The sequence below is a fragment of the Haemorhous mexicanus genome, chromosome 3, assembly GCF_027477595.1.
Source record: "Haemorhous mexicanus isolate bHaeMex1 chromosome 3, bHaeMex1.pri, whole genome shotgun sequence".
Lineage (NCBI taxonomy): Eukaryota > Metazoa > Chordata > Aves > Passeriformes > Fringillidae > Haemorhous > Haemorhous mexicanus.
In genome coordinates, this window is record NC_082343.1 from 30621031 (window position 1) to 30638999 (window position 17969).

A 17969-nucleotide genomic window follows, 5' to 3' on the forward strand; every position below is an offset into this window, starting at 1 on the left:
TCTTAGAGTAGATGAAGACCAAAAGCCGGATCTGTACTTCAAGGAAAATGGAGGACCATGATTTTTTTTTTGTCCAAAATACCACAGAATTTTCAGTTTTCAGAATCATCTTTCTGACCCTGTGCCTGACTACTGGAGTGTCAGTTGTGCTGCTGCATGGAGGACCATCACATACAACCAGTAGAGTTAACTTCAATCCATTAAGTTAAGCTTCCTTTCTTTAACATAGAAGGGAGCGATGGGAGTTTCTCATGTGATGAGAGGGCAGAGCACCAGAAGTAGAGGGCATCTGTAGAAAAGGAAAAAGACTCTCCTGGTGTTTTCTAACTCAGGTACCTCCTTTTACCATGCCCTCAAATTCTGTCAAATGCAAGAAAATGTAGGCATGCTGACAGATTAAATGCAGTCCTACACCTGGAGCTGCCTGGGCAGAAGAAGCCCACCCAGAGTTAGGCTAAGACAATGTAAAAGTTTGTCTAAACTTTCCTTTGGTTATGTCTATGTCAATCTGATTGGATGGGGTTGTTCTTTGACCCTATTCTTCTCAGCACTCAGGCATTAATGTGCAATAAGCACACAGTTAGACCAGCAAAAGTGTTATCAGGCTGCAAACAGCCTGTTTACAAGGAATGTTGAGTAAGGGTGGAACTGTGCAATCCTGTTCCAGATAAACAGAAGTTTTGCAGCTGTTGGGCACACATCTCCCAGATTAAAAAAAAAAAAAAAAAAAAAAAAAAAAAAAAAAAAAAAAAAGGCAAACAAAGTGCTAAATTGTGTAATAATGAAGGTGAGATGTTGATATTTCATGTAAAGGAAGGAAGCCAAGAGAGAAGGGTATGACCATGCATAAATTGTAAGGTCAAACTCACATCAAAAATCCTTTCCTTCCTCCTTTCCTCTCTTTCTCCCTCTCCCTCCCTCCTTCCCTTTCCCTCTCTCTCAAAAATCCTTCCCTCCCTCCCTCCCTCCCTCCCTCCCTTCCTTCCTCTGTTTCTTTCTTTTTTCCTTTTCTCCCTTTCTGCCCTTTTTTTCCTTTTCTCTCCTTTTCTAATTACATCAACCTCTGCTTTTTATACATTTCTTAATTCCCTTAATACCCTTGTTGTGTGGCTTTGCAAAAGCATGGAAAATTAAACATATTCTTTGCTTTAATGTGTAGGATCAGTTGAATTTCTCTGTATTATACAGACCTTTACTCTGGACACTGCTGGATACTGCTCAAACAGAGAATGCAAACATTTTCAACATCAGGTTTACAAATATTAAATTTCCAGTTTTTCTTTTCTCATGATTGTGAGCAGAAAAGATTAATGATATCAAAGGAAATGCAGCAAAGGAGGATGGTAATAAGATGAGGGAAGAGAGGGTTTCTCCAGCACATGGAAGGTAAGGAGGAAAAGGAGAAGACAGCATTGACACATATTTTCTAACCAGCATAGCTGGTTCCGTACTAATTATTTTCAGACTAATTTGTTCTGATTTCTTCTGCATCTGTGAGAGTGCATCTATTTTTGTGGCAGCCTTGGCAGTGGTATTTACCAAATCCCTATTTGTAAGTCTGTGTGGTTTGCAACACATGCTTTTAATTCCATGGAAGCAGCATGATCTAGAGAACTGCAGATGTTATTTTGTGTCACCTACCAGGAGGAAACGCTAGGAAGGCTCTCACTCCTCTTTGTAGGAAATGAGGAAAGAAACTGTAACAGAAGCCTCTGCTGTAATCAGCTCCCTAGGATTTCTAAGTGTAGACAAGAATTATGCAGTGGTGTGCTCTGAACTGTTAAATGCCATGATGATCCTGAGCAAGAGTGAGACATTCTAAGGTGGTCATTTGTACTTCACATGTGCCCTGAAGTTTGACAGTGAATCTCTTTGTAGTAGTTTCTTTTAAGAAGGGCCTATGCTGTTCACAAGCAACAAGTGGGGCGAGGGATATGTTCTGCTGTTCCACTCTTGCAAGAGATAGACAGAACAGTGAATGTGTTTTGCAAGTTTTGGTATTTCAGGCTCAGTTTGCAGGAAGCTGGATATGGAGGCTTTCCCTTGGCTTACATTCATGCAGTCTTTCCTAACAGCAGTCACAGCACGAGTCCTGACTATGTTCCAGCTCCACGTGAGGACAGGATCAGGTCTTCCGCTTTGCCCTGGTTTCTGTTCAGGCATGGGGCCCAAAGTTTCAGAAAGCTGTTGAGTAACTCTTGATGGATGACTTGTTTCTACAATGAGGCAGCTGTGATTCAGTGTGGCAGAGGTATCCAGCTCACAGCTTGAACTCTCTCTTGAGACTTTTAAGTCATTATTATTTTATTAGTAACATATCTCTAAAACTTTGTTCAGTGCTTATTTGAAGCATGAATAACACTGGAAGTAGTCCAGTACTTTGCATTTTTATATTGTTTTGGCATACGCTCCCAGAGGATATGGACAGGACTCTGCCCTTCAATTGCCCATGTGGGTTTAACACCCCTTGGCAGGCACACAGACCTTTACAAACAGTACAGTGCAGAGCCTTTTGGGGAAAGTTAGCTAATACCTGCATGTGTATGAGTGCTGGGAGAGACCCACCCCTAAGGAATAAAGTATGAATTCAGCAAAATCTTGAAACAATAAGCAGGTAAATAAAACAGGGCTAATCTAGGACCCCTGGAAGTCAGAAAAGAAGACAGCAGCAGAAGAGCAGGAAATGTCTTTCTTTGGAATTTGTACTAAATAATTACCTTGTGCCAAAGACCAGTGAATGTCTTCATGATGTCTAGAAGACAACTGAAACACCAGAGGCAAGAGTTTGCTTTGCCTAAATGTTTTGAGCCTCACTAGAGTGGTCTCTGCAGCTAGAAGCAGAGAGGCGTTATCTTGCCAGGATAGAATGTCACACCCAACTTTGGTTACAACACAGGGGTGTGACACCACACAGCATCTTGGGAGTAGATACACAAACCTCAAACCCTTCATTATTTTCTGACTACTAGTCCTTTGGATAGCTGCTGAAAAAAGCAAAGAAATCAAACCTCCAGCTGCTGTCTCAGGTGCTTACTCTTCGTGACCTGTGACACAGCATGACACAAAATTACATGACATGACATGACAGTGCCCCGATGAAGTGAAACGAAATCATCTCTTATGCAGGTGCTCTTATTTCATTACACTTATTTCATGGCTTCATTTAATGCTGCGCAAGTGTTTCTGAAAACCAGCAGTAGATATTCCTGAGAGTAAAAGTTTGCCTTTGGAGGTATAAAAGCTAATTTTATGCTGGTTTAATGAAACATGCCTACAATTGTACAACCTGAAAACTGAAAAAACAAAAGGCTTCAAGTATGCAAAGACAATTAATTTCTAAACTTTCCACATATGCTGAGCATCACCATATTCAACTAGACTGCAGATTCTGATGAAGCAAGCAATATTTTTTTTTCTCTTGATGAGTTTATAACAAATTTTTTATCTTTATTCATTGCACATCTAATTAAACCTCTTTTGCAACTAAGAAGTTCACTGAATTGAACAATTATTACATTTAATATGAAGCTAAAGTGCCTTTGTATTACAACTGTCATTATCACTTGCTCTTCAAATAAATCCAGAAAATCCTTTAATTACAGTTTTTCTATTTCTACAGGGAGAAGTGACGCTTCATAAAGCTACTGTAAATGTCAACATCAAACTTGTTTCTGCACCTTTTGAAAATTGTAATTTGAACCAATATTTTGTCTACTGTTTTGGTCTGTGTATATGTTACCTCGACATCACCCTGGTGGACATGGCTTCAGACTGGATATTTAGCCACATTGTAGATCGGTCAAGTCTGTATTTCTTTTCAAATGGCTTAAGCTTTGGGGGGAAAAAAATAGCAATATGGTATTAAGTTTTCCTGTTAGTCTTTAGACTTTATTCAGTTTAAAGACTGAATAAAGTCTAAAGTCTAGAGTGAATTGGACAGCAGAAGGGGTTTTGCTACAGAGCAAAGATTTATGTATAACCTGACTAAACAATTGAACCTGTACCAGCACTCATAATTTTGTCTGGAAATAATGGCTGACACAAGCAATAGTTACTCAAACATCAACAAGTAATGCACAGGTCAAACACTAAAGGATAAGACTGTGCAGAGAATTGCTAATGTGTTTTCAATCGGTAGTTGCAAATGAAATACCCCTGACACAGCAGTTTTGTAATGGAAAACAAAATTCTTTTAGAATGGAAATGTGATGATACAGTAGCACGGTTTATAAAATTGTGAGTTTTACGCTTAACAACTCCACAGTTCTAAGTCTGAGAGCAATAAAAGTCATTTAGGGGATCACATGTCTTTTGGTAGAATAGCTGACATGATTCAAGGAAGGTGATCCAGGGAAAATTTGGGCACCCTGCCAAGCATTCCTTTCAGGTATAAAGTACGTTCAGAACAAGTGGCTCCAGCTCAGCTTGTCAATGAGCAACCCTGCTGTGCAGACCCTCACCTGCAGATGGACATCAGAATACTGGACTTTTCATCATGAGCCCCTTGTCTGTGAAACACTGAGAGCGTGGGAAAATCTATATAAGGCAGGAAAACTTAAATATTGCTTTCTTATGAATGGTAAGATCCCATTAGGCCTCATTTAGTCACTGTGCCTATCTTCTGACAAGGTTGCACAGATTTTATTTGAGACTGGTGCTGACTAGAGGAGTTGTTTCCACCACAAATTTTCCCCAACCAATGATATTCATGATTTCCATCCTCTGGCAGCCTTGGTGGGATACCTATCTCGCGTGCATGTCCTTCAATGCACGCATTTCCCTTGAAGGCAGCCAGCAGTCAGAGCTCCGGCTCCACACCTGGCTTTTGGAGGGCTGAGGTGAGGGTGGGGAAAAGCAGAGAGCAAAGGCTGTCAGTGCAGGTTTTGCCCTTGCTGCTGAGGGACATGGGGCTGAGGGACATGAGTCACCAAAAAATATGGTTTTGCATTCCTGGAGGAGTTTAGGGAAGTGAAACTGACAAAGATGGGGACAGGCCTTTGAGGGGAAACTGTGAGCGGCTGAGGCCACTTGGTCTGACCAGCCTGGGGGAGATTGAAGGGAGAGCTCATCATCTTCCATGTCAGGGGAGAGAGGGAAGCAGGGTTGACACTGACCTCTTCTCCGGTGACCAGTGACAGACCTTGAGGGAATGGCATTAAACTGTGTCAGTGGAGGCTTAGGCTGGATATTAGGGAAAGGTTCTTCACCCAGAGGGTGGTTGGGCCATGGAACAGGCTCCCCAGGTAAGTGGTCATGGCACCAAGCCTGTCTGAATTCTAGAGGCAATACTCTTGGGCACATGGGGTGACTATTGGGGATGATCCTATGCAGTGCAAAGAGTTAGACTCGATGATCCTTGTGGGTCCCTTTCAACTGAGGATATTCCGTGATTCTGTGAATTGCCCGAGACCGCTGCCCCGGGAGTACACAGCGGTGCCGAGGGACCTTGCGGGAAACCTCTATCCTTCCCTCAGCCCGCTCTCCTGAGGGGAGCGAACTACAACTCCCGGCGTGCAGCACTGCACCCGCCGCCGGCCGCCGCTCCGATTGGCTGCCTCCCCCCGCCCTCCCCGCGTGACGGCGCGGGGCTGGCGGCGGCGCCCCCCGCGCGCTGGGGCAGGGGAGCCGCATGGCGGCGGCGGCGGCGTGGGGGCGGCTCCTGCGGGGGGCGCGCGGGGCGGCCTCGCGCCGCGCCTGCAGCAGCGGGGCGCGCGCCAGGGCCGCCTCGGCCGCCGCGCAGGTGAGGCGGGCCCGGGGGTCCGGCCCGGGGGGCCGCGGTGCGGGCAGGGTTCGCGGGCGGGGGCGCGGGGGAGGTGAGCTGTGCCGTGCCGTGCCGCCGGAGGTCGCGTTTGGGAGTTTGAGTGCCGGGCAGGTGCCTCGTCCCTAGGAAGATGTGTTTCGTGGAGGGGCGCGCTGGTAACCGCGGCAGCGCCCGGCGGGGTAACCAGGGGCTTGGGCGCCGCGGGCGGAGGCTGCCGGCGCGTTCCCGAGAAATGCAACCTGCCCATAGAATTTTGCAATGTATCCCGGACCGACCGGTGGTTTGTGCGATGAACATGACCTGATTGTGTATGGGGGGAGGGAAGAGTCAACAAAACATGTAGTAATACATAATGGTCTGTATGCTTCATTTGTTGAAATGTCACTCATACTTTGGAAGTACGAGGGACACCCGGTCTCATGGACCGAGCCGGTCCTGTGCATCTGCCCAGCCAAAGGAGAGATTACACAACTCTCTTTGGTCAACCTGGGTCAAAACCCGAGTGGTTTGGCAGCTTTCGGTGGTTGTGCTCCGATGGTCGTGCGAACTTCGCACTGAACCTGTTTGTTCTGGTAGTGGCGTGAAGTCAACTCAGGAGTTGCCATGATACAGCTTCTCCCGGTTTTACTTTTCGTGCTTCGGGTGGATTCAGTCTCTTGGTGTCTCTTGTTTTTCAGAAGAAAAAGCTACACGGAAAGGCAAGGTCCTGTAACTGTCTAGCAAAAATAGGGCATGGCGCGCAGAGCAATCCCAGCTGGAACATGATTTATTGAGTTACTTGCAATTGCATGGCTGGCTTTAACAAACAGAAAATCAGTTAAAGCTACTAGTGACAGACTCCACGTCGCCAGAATTGAATGCATTCACTACCACTTACTTATTTACAGGAAACCAAATGGACTCGTGCGCTGCTTTATTGAATGCTTACTTGACTCCAAAAACTAGAAAGGTTATTGAATTTGTTTTGTTTGGTTCTTTTCCTAGGCTATAAACATTTTTATAAATTCTGATCAGAATTACTTTTCACTACTTTCTTTACATCAGGTAGCTGTACCAAACATTCAGGAATAGTTTTGAAGGAGCTTGATTACAACAACCATCTGAAAGCCCTACCTCCCTTAGGGGCAAAAAGCCAGGGTAGCTGGAAGAATGGGCTGGGGGATATGCATTTGTGTCATAGTAAATATTAGAAGTGTGTCAGGACACTGGCTCATATCCTGCAGGGCTTGAGAAGCAAGCTAGTGTAAAAAACAAAGGCACTGCAGACTTAGCAACTATACAGTGATAATACACTCATTGCTCCTTTCTGTTCTCAGTTTCTCCTGGGATTCATCTGTAGAGAGAAGTAATTAGCGTTACAGCCATAGAGGACAGTGAAATATGCTTTCAAATGAGAGAATATTCAAACATTCGGAACAGTTGCGAATACTGCTTGACTGTTTTCTGTGCTGGAGCTGCAAGTATTCATGGGTTCTGTTTAATTTCCTGAGGTTTTGGGGAGGAGGTGTGTGCAAAGGGGAGAAGAGAGCAGTAGACTATATTTCAGTCCCTTTTAAAATGGTCATTCCAGCTGTGGAAGGAAGAACTCTGTAACTCAGGCAGTTCAAGAGACAATTGGGAGGCTGTGTCCGAGGCCATCCATTTGAAGTCTTTTGGTTGGGTTGCAAATAGTGGGGTCAGTACAGCTGTTGTACTACTGGTGTGTGGCAAACAATTTACTTGTTTGGATCTTGATCTTTGAGATACAGTTGTTAGTCTCAGAGGTGTGCACAGAGTGGAGTTCCTTATGCTAAGACTAGAACAAGACATGAAGCTACAGGCAGTCTGAAAGCAGCATTTTCACAGTTGTTCTGTTGTGTGCAAGCGTTTCTTTGAATTTTTCTTGACTAGTTCACAGTTAACGAAGTTTGGTGCCATTCTGCTATCTTGTACCCGTGATAATATATGTCCAGATTCTATTCTGAACTAAAATGATCAGATAGGATGACCTATTTCAACTACAAAACTGGAAATCAGCATATTTTTTTAAAATTCTGCTCTAGATGTATCATGTTCAGTAAGGGTCTTGATACAAAGTTTCACTTCATCTGCTCTTGTAGATCCTGTAATCCAGACATAACCACCTGAAAATTTATGTGGCCACAATGGAGCCTTCAGTGCTGGGATAAAGTGGAGAGTCCAGCTTGCCCAGAAAGACCTCACATGGCCCTAATTCTTGGCCAGTCGTGTCTGAAACGCCCTGTGTGCTGTTGCTCTGTTTTGTGGGTAGCCAGTGGCAGTCCCTGGGCAGTGCTCTCCGTGCCAGTACCCACAAGCGTAGCCTGCTGTTTGGGGTCAGCTGTTGGGCAGCAGCTGCTGAGCCCTCACAAAAACATTTGTCTTGGACATCTCAGCTCAGACCTCATTCTGGCACTTGGCCTACTTAGACCCATTTCAGCCTCTGCGGTTGTCTGATTTCCAGGTTGAACCAAGGACATTATGTCACCACTTCCCTACAGACTAAGATGCTAAAGGTGAGGCTTGAAAGAGAAGAGCTCTTGCTGAGCTGTGTCTGTGACACTGCAGCAGTGTTAGGTGCTACACTGGGACAGCAGTGCTGTGCACAAACGCAGCAGGATTGCAGGAGCTTGAAGAGCCAGTGGATACAGGAGCAGCACTAACAGTGTCATGGGTACACAGGTTGTGGTAATCCCTGAGGCCTGTGCAGAAGTCTTTGCAAGCTTTATAGTGCACAAATATCACTGGGGATGAAGTGAAGGTGGAAGAGTAGAGCAAGGATAGTACTTGATCTTCAGCTTGATTAGTAGGTAAGAATTCTGTTGTCTGCCCCCTTGTGTTTAACTGAGCCTTTCTAGCATCTGTCAGTTTGTGGTGTTCCTGGTAGTTATTGATACCTCTGCTGACAGCTTCCAATTTTGCTGCATTGTTAAAATAGTTCTCCTGGAAATCACAGGTGACTTGTCAGGTCTGAAGGGTTGACAGCTTGTCAAAATATAGCTGCTGGGTGCAGTCATCTAAACTCTCATTCTTTCAGTACTAGTATAGAACATGGGATTGACAGCCCAGAGAATGAACCCGTTTTTTTCATGGATCAGATAAAGCACACTGTGTGACAGGGCATACTCCTCCCATGTGCAGAAGTGTCTCCTGTCAACTATGGAGAGAAGGGAATGGGGACTTACAGACATCCCTTTTGAGTGAAAAAGTTACCTAACTGGGCATTGATATGTTAAAATACCAGCAACCATCTACCTTTTCCTACTTCAGGAAACTGAATAACCTTTTTCCTGTAGCCTGGAAACTGCAGCAGGCTTTTTCTTTCTTCCTGCTCCAATAGCTCTCACAAAGGCTGCAAGTGATGAGGTTCAACCTCAACCTATTCTTACCCTTTGGAGAATCCTACTTACACAACAACCCAAGGGAATGTTTCATCCTTGTCCTGAGTTACCAGGAAGGCAGCTGAGTTTTCATCTCTGGTAATTGGCCTTTTCTGTGGTGTTGATAAAAATATGAGCTGGTGCTGGGTGCAGTAGCAGTTTTGATAGCACAGGATCCACCTATGCTGGAGTTCAAGCTGATGGGTATCTCCTAATTCCTCTGTGCTGAAATCTAATTGGTCAGAAACTGAATAGCTTAAAAATTCCATCTCCTCTCCTTCTCCCTCCCAGACAAACCCATTTCTATACACAGCAAGAAAAGGATGGAAATAAGTTCTAGCAGCTGTGTAAAACATTTTTCTTTCCCCTGTTCTAAAACCCACTACTTCGCAGCAAGAGTTAGTTATTTCCAATAGAAACTTTTAAATTTCTTGAGACCAGTCTTTGCTCACTGCCTGTTCTTTTAATGCTGCTTCTTTACAGTTCACTTTAGAGTAATTAATAAAGGGCAGTGTTATTCCTCTTACTTTAGCTACCTTACCTATAGCAGCCATGCAGATGGATGATAGACCAGCTACAGAACTGGTCTCCTGTGTCCCACTCCGGTGAGGGCTCTTTCCTGAAAACAGGAAATTATTTTAAGCATTTTATTGTCTTTGAAAGTATGCAGTTTTGTCTTTCATTGCATAAAAGTATTAAAGTGTCCCTCATTTGCCCCTGCCTTTCTTCCAGGGAGGACAACTTTTCCCTTCTTTCCCTGCCTGTAATGCACACTCTAAAACTGGGAGGTGGGAGGTTTGTACTGTTCTGTCTTCAAGTGGAGTGGTAAGGAAGCCCAATCCTGAAAAAGATGAAAAAAGCATTGGTGGGAAAGAAACAGGAGAGGAGGTCTCCCACAAGAGGGGCTCAGATAGTTTTAATAAACCTGGGAGTGCTTTCCCTCTCAAATGTGAATACCTTTCCAAAATAATAGAAGGAGAACATCAGATATCCAGCCAGGCCAGAAAGCAGCATAGTTTTCAAGAAAAAAACCACTTTTTTTTGTGTTGAGTTTTTCTGAGTTTGGGAGATTTAAAATATCCTTAGATTTAGTCTGTTCAGGGTTGAATTTTCTGACTGAGGAAGATGAAGAAATTAAGTCTTGATATTTACCTGGCTTGTATTTGGAGAAACACTTACTTACAGTAAGTGGAACAGAGCCAGCATTTCTATGAAAACAAGGGATTCCCAGCTTAGGATTTTTTTGGTAACCTAAAGCTGGGCAGAGCTCTACTGCTACCCACACACCCCTAGGCTGGAGCATTTTTCTGGGGAGTTTAAAAACCAGATGACTTGTTCCAAATGCTGCAGGAAGGGGAGGTGAAGTGTGTGAGCAGTGGGTGTGGCTGCAGAGTGGTTGCCAGTTACACTTCTGATGCTGTCAGGAAGGGAAGGGCAGGTCTTGGCAGGGCTGGCCTTGTGCCCCATTCACCTCTGCTGTTGCAGCCCCTGAAACTAAAAGGCATTGCTTTCTTCCGGCAGAAAAGCAATTCCGTGGAAACTACTACTGCAGTTTTATCAGGGGTAAACAGATGTTTTCTGGGCTTTGAAACAGCCACATTGTATCTCCCTTGTCTACTCTAGCTCCTCACTGCTATGGATATTCTTAGAGTAAGGTCTTCTTATCTTACCACAAAGCTGTTTGGATCAAGTATAGTGATTGTTTAAAGGTTAGAGGAAAGATTGTGCTGCCAAGAATGACTACTCCTGCTTGTAAGTTTAGCAGGAGCCTGGTGTTAGCACAGCTGGAAAAAAAATTGCTGCGGCTGCTGGTGGCTGAAGTTGGGTCTCTCCCCAGATAACCTTTGCTGACTGGCTGATTTGATCACTGAGGGTCCTCTATGGCTTCCACTCACCCACAAATATTTCTTACAAATGTTTTCATAATAAAATGTTTTGAGGAAGCGTACCTGGGTGGTTCAACATTTTAGCTGGCCATTTCTAGATTTCTTGCAAGGGCTGTAGGGAAATCCTGTGCAGGATTAGCTCCTTTGGTTACTAGTGATAACCAGAGCCAAAGAGCTGATGGCTGTGGCTATGTGTGTTCCTGCCCGGTCCCTTGGCATCATCCCATACATTCTGATTTTGGTATGTCTGGAGATTTCATGACTGTTTTTCACTGGATGTGAGTCATGACTTTAGCTTAGGTAAGCAGTTTAAATAACCCACTAATGTGTCATTTTGTTTGGTTCCTAATTCTGCATCTTAAATTTATGTCACAACTTTATTTAATCCTTTGACTGCTGCAGCCTATCGAGACTAGTCAGCACAATTTTAACTTGAGGCACAGTTCTGCAGCTGGTTCACACATGCACACACACACACACAAACTTTGTGAACACCATGTATACAGGAAATGGTTTTGTATGTGCCTTCTCACTAGATGCAAAAGTCACTGACATGTCCCTTTTCACTAGATATGAAATTCATTGATGGTTAAATGTCTGTATGTTGTTTACTAATGAGGACTCAGTGAAGGTGGTTCCCTTAATTATTTTGTTTTCTCTGGTTTATTTAGTGATGTTAGGCAGCTGGCCTTATTCATAACTTACCAAATTGACCTCCTATAAAATGTTACTTTAACTCTGATGTAGTAGGTGAAAATACTTAGCAGAGTTTGAATTATGTTGGTTTTGGATGTTTGTATGTAGTGCCTGAAACAAGTATCCACCAGCTGATAAAGGCATGTTGGTAAACTCTTGCTTTTCTGCAGTACTGTGATAAGAGTTTATTTAGTTACTGTAAGTTTCACTTGAGGTACCAAAATATTTTCCAAAGGTAGCAGAGTGGTTTCATCTGTGCTTTACAGGTATAGAAAAAGAGAGCTATAACATTGTAATTGGAGAGTCATGGGCTAAAGGCAGTAAGACTCCCTGCATTTAGACCTTGCTATAATTAACCTTTCTGGCATTGATGGTACTGATATTTTTAAGTTACTTGGTATAAACTGAACTGTATTTGTTTGCAGCTACTATTTGGCATATTTGATATGTAATGTGGTCATAGAAGCCTAGAATGTTTTGGGTTGGAAGGGGCCTTTAAGATCATCTAGTTCCAACCCCTTCCCTTGGGATGCCTTGCACTAGACCAGCTTGCTCAAAGCCCATCCAGCACTTCCAGGGATGGGTATCCACAGCTTCTCTGGGAAGCCTTTTCCAGTGCCTCACCACCCTGACAGTAAAGAATTTCTTCCTAATATCTAAATCTACTATTTTTCAATTTTTTGTTCTATCACTACATACCCTTGTAAGAAGTCCCCTTTAGATACTGGAAAGTGATAATGTCTCCCCAAAGCCATCTCCTCCTCAGGCTGAACAGATCCAGTTCTCTCAGCCTGTTTTCTTAGGAGAGGAGCTCAGCCATCTGAGCAGCTTTGTGGCCTCATCTGGTCTTGCTCCAGCAGCTCCTCATCTTCTTATGCCCTCATTCTAGAGGGCAAATACTCATACCTCCTAAAAATCATGCTGTTCTAGAATGTATTGCATTATGCTTTAAAAAAACCCCAAAATTTTAAGTAGAAATCACTTGTAATATTCATTTCATGACAGTTAATAAAGACATTTTTAAAATTCTGATCATTTTTATTCAGTTTGAACAGGTGTTCAAAATCACACACTTCTTTTCAAGTTCCACCATGCTGTGCATTATTTGTCATCTTTTAACTGAGACAAGCCTTTTGGGGTTGTTCTGTTATATGGTTTGAGGCAGGAAGCCTTTGCTGGAAATGAAGACAGGTGTCATGAAACATAATTGTATATAGCAATAATTCGGTTTTGCTGTTAAAAAGATGTTAATATTGCACAAGGGATATAGTAGGAATACAAGCAGAGATGCAGTGTTTCATCAACTTCAGGTTCTCTTGTGCTCAAGTGCAGGAAGGGCCCCTTCTGTATAATTTCATTTACCCAAGGGCTGTAGTGAACGTAGGTGATCCTGGATCATTGATTCTGGGAAGAGACAGGCAGTTGAACAAAACCACCTTCTATTCTGCACAAAAGAAGCCTGAAGCACCTATGGCAAAGACAGGGAAAATTGTAGAAATGGATTAAGTTGTGAAACTTAATAAATGGCCACTTTTGACAATGGTTTTCCTTGGGCAGCTGTCTATGTGAGGAAGAATGGAATAGTAGTTATCAGTTGAGTTCAGAGTTGATATTTATACAGCAAGTTGACAGGGTAACTATTCAAATATTTAACACTTGCTTGTTTTTGTTACAGGACTTACAAAGCTCAGGAAGAGAACGCTTTGTACTAGAACATGCTGCTCCATTCTCTGCTTTTTTGATGGACAGCTTTGGGCGGCAGCACAATTACTTGCGAATTTCATTGACTGAGAAATGCAACCTCAGGTGTAAGTGTCTGCTCTTTCCTTGCACAAAACTGCTCTGCACATATTGCACAAAAGCCAAGGTTTGGGTTAGGGTATTATTACAGTGTTGGCCCTGTGCTGCTTCTTGTCTTCACAAAGTAACAATAAATGACAGACAGGGACTAATTGGGGCTGAGCTACTGGTGGGATGGGAAACCTGGAGCAAGCCTAGGGATCTACCAGAGACAGGTGGAAGTGACAGATCTTTTATCAGACTTGGTGTGGTTTAGATAATGATGCTTGTGTGTTCAAAGTCTCCAAAAGCAGGAGAGCTCATACCTAGGCATTCCCACAATTACATCTGCAAAGTCTGGTGATGTCCCAGTGCTTGCGCCTTGAACTTGTTGTCTCTGTTTGAATGCAGTTTAGATAGAAGTGAGGTCGTCTTTTTCTTCAGAGTGGATGCATTGTAATTTTGAGGCACATCAAATTAGTCTTGGATTTTCCTCTGAAGTAAGCCAGGTAATTGTTAGAAGATTGTAAAATTTTTGCACAGTTAGTGTCATTTGGCATCCATTAAAGACAGCTGCCCGTGGTGCTTTTTGCCCATCAATATTAGATTAATTGTTGCGGGTTATTTTTTGCCTCATGTATTTCTGTAACCTTTGTTTCAGGTCGGTACTGTATGCCTGAGGAAGGTGTTCAGCTGACTCCAAAATCAGAGCTACTAACTGCCCGGGAGATAATCACCTTAGCCAGACTGTTTGTGAAAGAAGGTGTGGACAAGATCCGACTGACAGGTGGAGAGCCACTTATCCGTCCCGATGTGGTGGAGATTGTGGGTGAGTTCCAAATCAGAGCAGAGTGTTTCAGAGTGACTTGGTGTGTGTTGATGCAAGAATTGCTCTTACAGGTATCCACTGACACAGTCTGGCAACTGGAAGAATAACTGCGCATTTTCTGTGGTGTCTTTTCCCAACATTGTGAAATGCAAGGCGCCTTTCAGAAAATTTCCTGTTCTGCTCTGTTGCTTGGATGGAGCTTACGTGTCTTTGTATTATACCAGCTGAACTTAGCATTGTTTTTATGTTCAACATCTACTGCAGTAGCTTGCAATAGTGCAGCCTGACGGTGAAAAATCAAGAACTCATATGATCAGGTCCTCAGTGAGGAGGAACAAGTGAAATGTGCTTACAAACAAAACAAGCTTTCTCTTTGGTTTTTTTAGGAGTTTGTTTTTTTGGTAGTTTTGTTTTGTTACCTTGATAACAGATGTCACTCGCTTGTGTTTAATAAGGAATGGTGGAAAAACCTGTTTTTAGACTTATTGATGAAGACTGTTACTTCAATGGAGGGTAAATTACTGGGTAAAACTTTAGAAGTCTGTTTGCTTTGATTGGTATTGTGTTAAATGACACTGCCTGGATCTTTTTTCTTGAATCAGGTGCTTCTTGCTCTCTCCAAAGTCTCATATGTTGAAGTAGATTTGTGTGGTGGCAATGAAGGCTGTGTAGGTGGGTGCACTTTGGTGTATTGCAGACAACTGAACTTGTCTATTTCTGGGCATATACTCTTCTAAGTACTGAAGATAAGAAAAGATTCATGTGGAAGAAGAACATCTTGAAAGAAGAAAAATTGCCTATCAATGCAGTGAGCTTTTATGCAGAAAATGTTCTCTGCCTCTGCTCAGTTTTGTTCAGGATTTGGATGGAAGACCTTTTCCAAAGAAAAGACCTTCTAAATGAAGCAGCAGAGCTGTTGTAGTTTGTAGAAGTGACCTGTTCATAGCTAGAAAAGGTGTGACTGGAGTGAGCTGGGGTGTGTCTTCTTGAACTTTGATTGTGAATTCTGAAATTGCGCTAACATTTTAGAATTCTGAAATATCATTGTCTGGAACATTTTGCCCATGCAGGATGGGTTTGGGGTGGTTTTAGTCCTGGAGGAAGCTATATGCCTTTCAAGAGACATGTTTCTTTCAAGATAATAGATTCTTTCCAATGATAATAGGTATAATTATTGGCTTCTGTAAAAGGGAAATAGTTTTATAAATTAGGTTGCAATTTAAAATACAATAGAGCTTTGCAGTTCAGCACATAATATTGGCATGAAAACGAGTTGAAACCAGCCATGTCATCAGTTCAGTGCAGAGCTTTCTTTCTTAGTGTATTGTAGGCACCTTTTTTATTTATCAGTGGTAGCTGATGACTTAACGCAGATCTTATGTTGATAGTCTAAGTGGAGTAGTCAGGTCACTGCAAAATCATTATTGTATTGCTGCAATCCAGAAGTATTGGTACTGGAAGGATAGACATCTTTTTTTTTTTGGTTTACTCCAATGATAGAATTCTCAAAGGTTTATTTTTGTGCCTGAAAGGAAGAAATGGATTTTTTTGAATGACTGGATTTTCATTATTCTGCCTGTGTTCCTGTTCACAGCTGAACTTTGACAGATTCATAGTGATCATTTTAGTGGATAACAATAGTGCTCTTGGGGTGAAGGTAAGGGATGTCAAGATGTTTGTCATGTTGTATTAGTTCATGCTGTTGTGGATTTGTATTAGACTGGCTGGGGTTTTTTTAAGGCCATTGAAAATTGTTGAATTAGGTCTACAAGCACTTTCTGTTTTCTCAGACTTTGGTGTTACTCTATGGTGCCCCAGTCCAGGATCAAGATAAGAGACTCAAAAGTAAAGATATCAATGTAATAACTATGGGAAAACTCATTGAGGGAAAATCAAGCCCAGAAATGTCTTCTGCAGAATTTGAGTCAAGCGTCTTTATTGAAGCCATCTTAGCACAATGTACTGGTTTGGTCTGGGATAGAGTTAGTCTGCTTTTTTAGATGGTTTTGAAGAAGCTGCCTACAATATCTCTGGTGCTGAATTGGGTCGTGGTTTAAGTTAGGTTTACTTTCAGCAAGTCTTTATCCAAGCTACAAATGATCTGTGAATGTTAATGCTGGATTTCTGTTTCCAAATTGTTTAATACATAAATTCAAGGTTTTTAGTTGTTTCAATGAACATGTGTAATTTGAAGCTACTGTAAGAGACCATGCTATTCAGAGACCTGCTACAGTTCTTTAGATTATTTAAAATCTTTTAACAGATGCATGTACATAAACTGTGAGTCAGCATCTAACACTTGCTGAAAGCCAAATTATGTCCTGGAGACTGCTGAAAACATATGTTTGAGACTTTTCTGAAGCAGCTAATTGGGGAATATAGAATCCATCCTCTTTGAGATACTCAAAATTTAAATAAGCACCAGATATAAACTCTCTGATATCTATCTGTTATTAGTAGTCTGAGGACTACACATCTGCACTGATGAAATAATTTTTCATGGGGTGGAGGGTGGAATATTGAATGACTTTTCATAGCAACTTTTTATACCCATTTCAGGAGCTAAGTGGTGTAGGATAGACTTAGTTCATGTGTTAGGAAGCATGCACACCTTTCCTGGAGTCAATTGGGAGAATTGACTCCAGTTAGGGAAATGATTGGAGGAGAATATGTAAAAAAATTGTCTGTTTAAGAAGATGCTCCATATCCTGAAGGAAAACATAAGTGTAAAGTGGTTTATTTCATGGCTAAGCTTGACATAAAAGTTTTAGCTTCATGCTATGGACTTAACAGCATCTGTTCTGTTTTCTTTTCTACTTGTTAGTTTTTGTCAGTTGCCTTTGCTTGTACTGATTGGTGCTAAAGCAGTGACCAAAGGTCAGCAAACAGGTTTAGCACAGGTGCGAAGAGAGTTACAAAGTTATGAAGTCTGTTTAATCCCTTTTAATTTTAGAGGTCAACAAGCTAAGAAGCCAAGACACTGTGAAAGTTACACCTGGTATAGTGTTCTCACTGGTCTTTTTTAACTTGTTGGTGTTAGTATTAAGCCTCCATCTCTAACTTCTCAGTTGTCTACTGTCCAGTTTGTTGCTAGAGTTGATTCCATGTATTAGTGTATTTCCAGTGCCTCATCCTGTATCCCACCCTGTCTGATAAGGACAAAGATGCATGGACATCAGCTGTTGCCTGTGGTGATCTAATCAACTGGTGCTGCTTCTTAAATTTTTTTCTATTTTAGGCTGCAAAATGACATTAGTTTTATTCAATACCTTTATGCATTTTACATTTCTAGCAATGAAACCTCTATGGCGCCTAGACTTTTTTTCCCAGTCGTTCTGAGGTTGAGCATTTTGTGTGTTCTGAGTCTATAAATAATAGTGATGTTCCCAAACTATTCTCTCTCTGTAGCATGTATCCTTTACTCTCACAAAGATTAGGCTGCTAGTGATAGCTAATGTTAAATAATCTTTGGCAAAATTGAGCCACTAGCACTTACCCTCTAGGAAGAGGTTATTCGTGGTCATTTGGGAGGACTTTGAGAGCTGAAGGCCAGGAAAAAAAATCTCTCTTAGTAAAGATTGCTCTTTCCCTACAATCTCATGTCTTCGTGGAGCTCCTAATCATGTTCCAAAATGCTGCTG

General features: G+C 42.3%; 1 protein-coding gene across 2 annotated transcripts in view; it reads left to right on the forward strand.

Moving 5' to 3' along the window:
• Window positions 1-5662: 5662 nt before the first annotated feature.
• MOCS1 (molybdenum cofactor synthesis 1) overlaps window positions 5663-17969 on the forward strand; it is a 29869-nt gene continuing 17562 nt past the window's right edge. The window contains exons 1-3 of one of the 2 annotated variants that reach the window (XM_059841239.1): window positions 5663-5740; window positions 13396-13528; window positions 14161-14328. In XM_059841239.1, the coding sequence (XP_059697222.1) occupies window positions 13462-13528; window positions 14161-14328 (235 nt within the window). In that variant the 5' untranslated portion in view covers window positions 5663-5740; window positions 13396-13461. The remainder of the gene's footprint in view (window positions 5741-13395; window positions 13529-14160; window positions 14329-17969) is intronic. The other variant, XM_059841240.1, reaches the window with a different exon arrangement.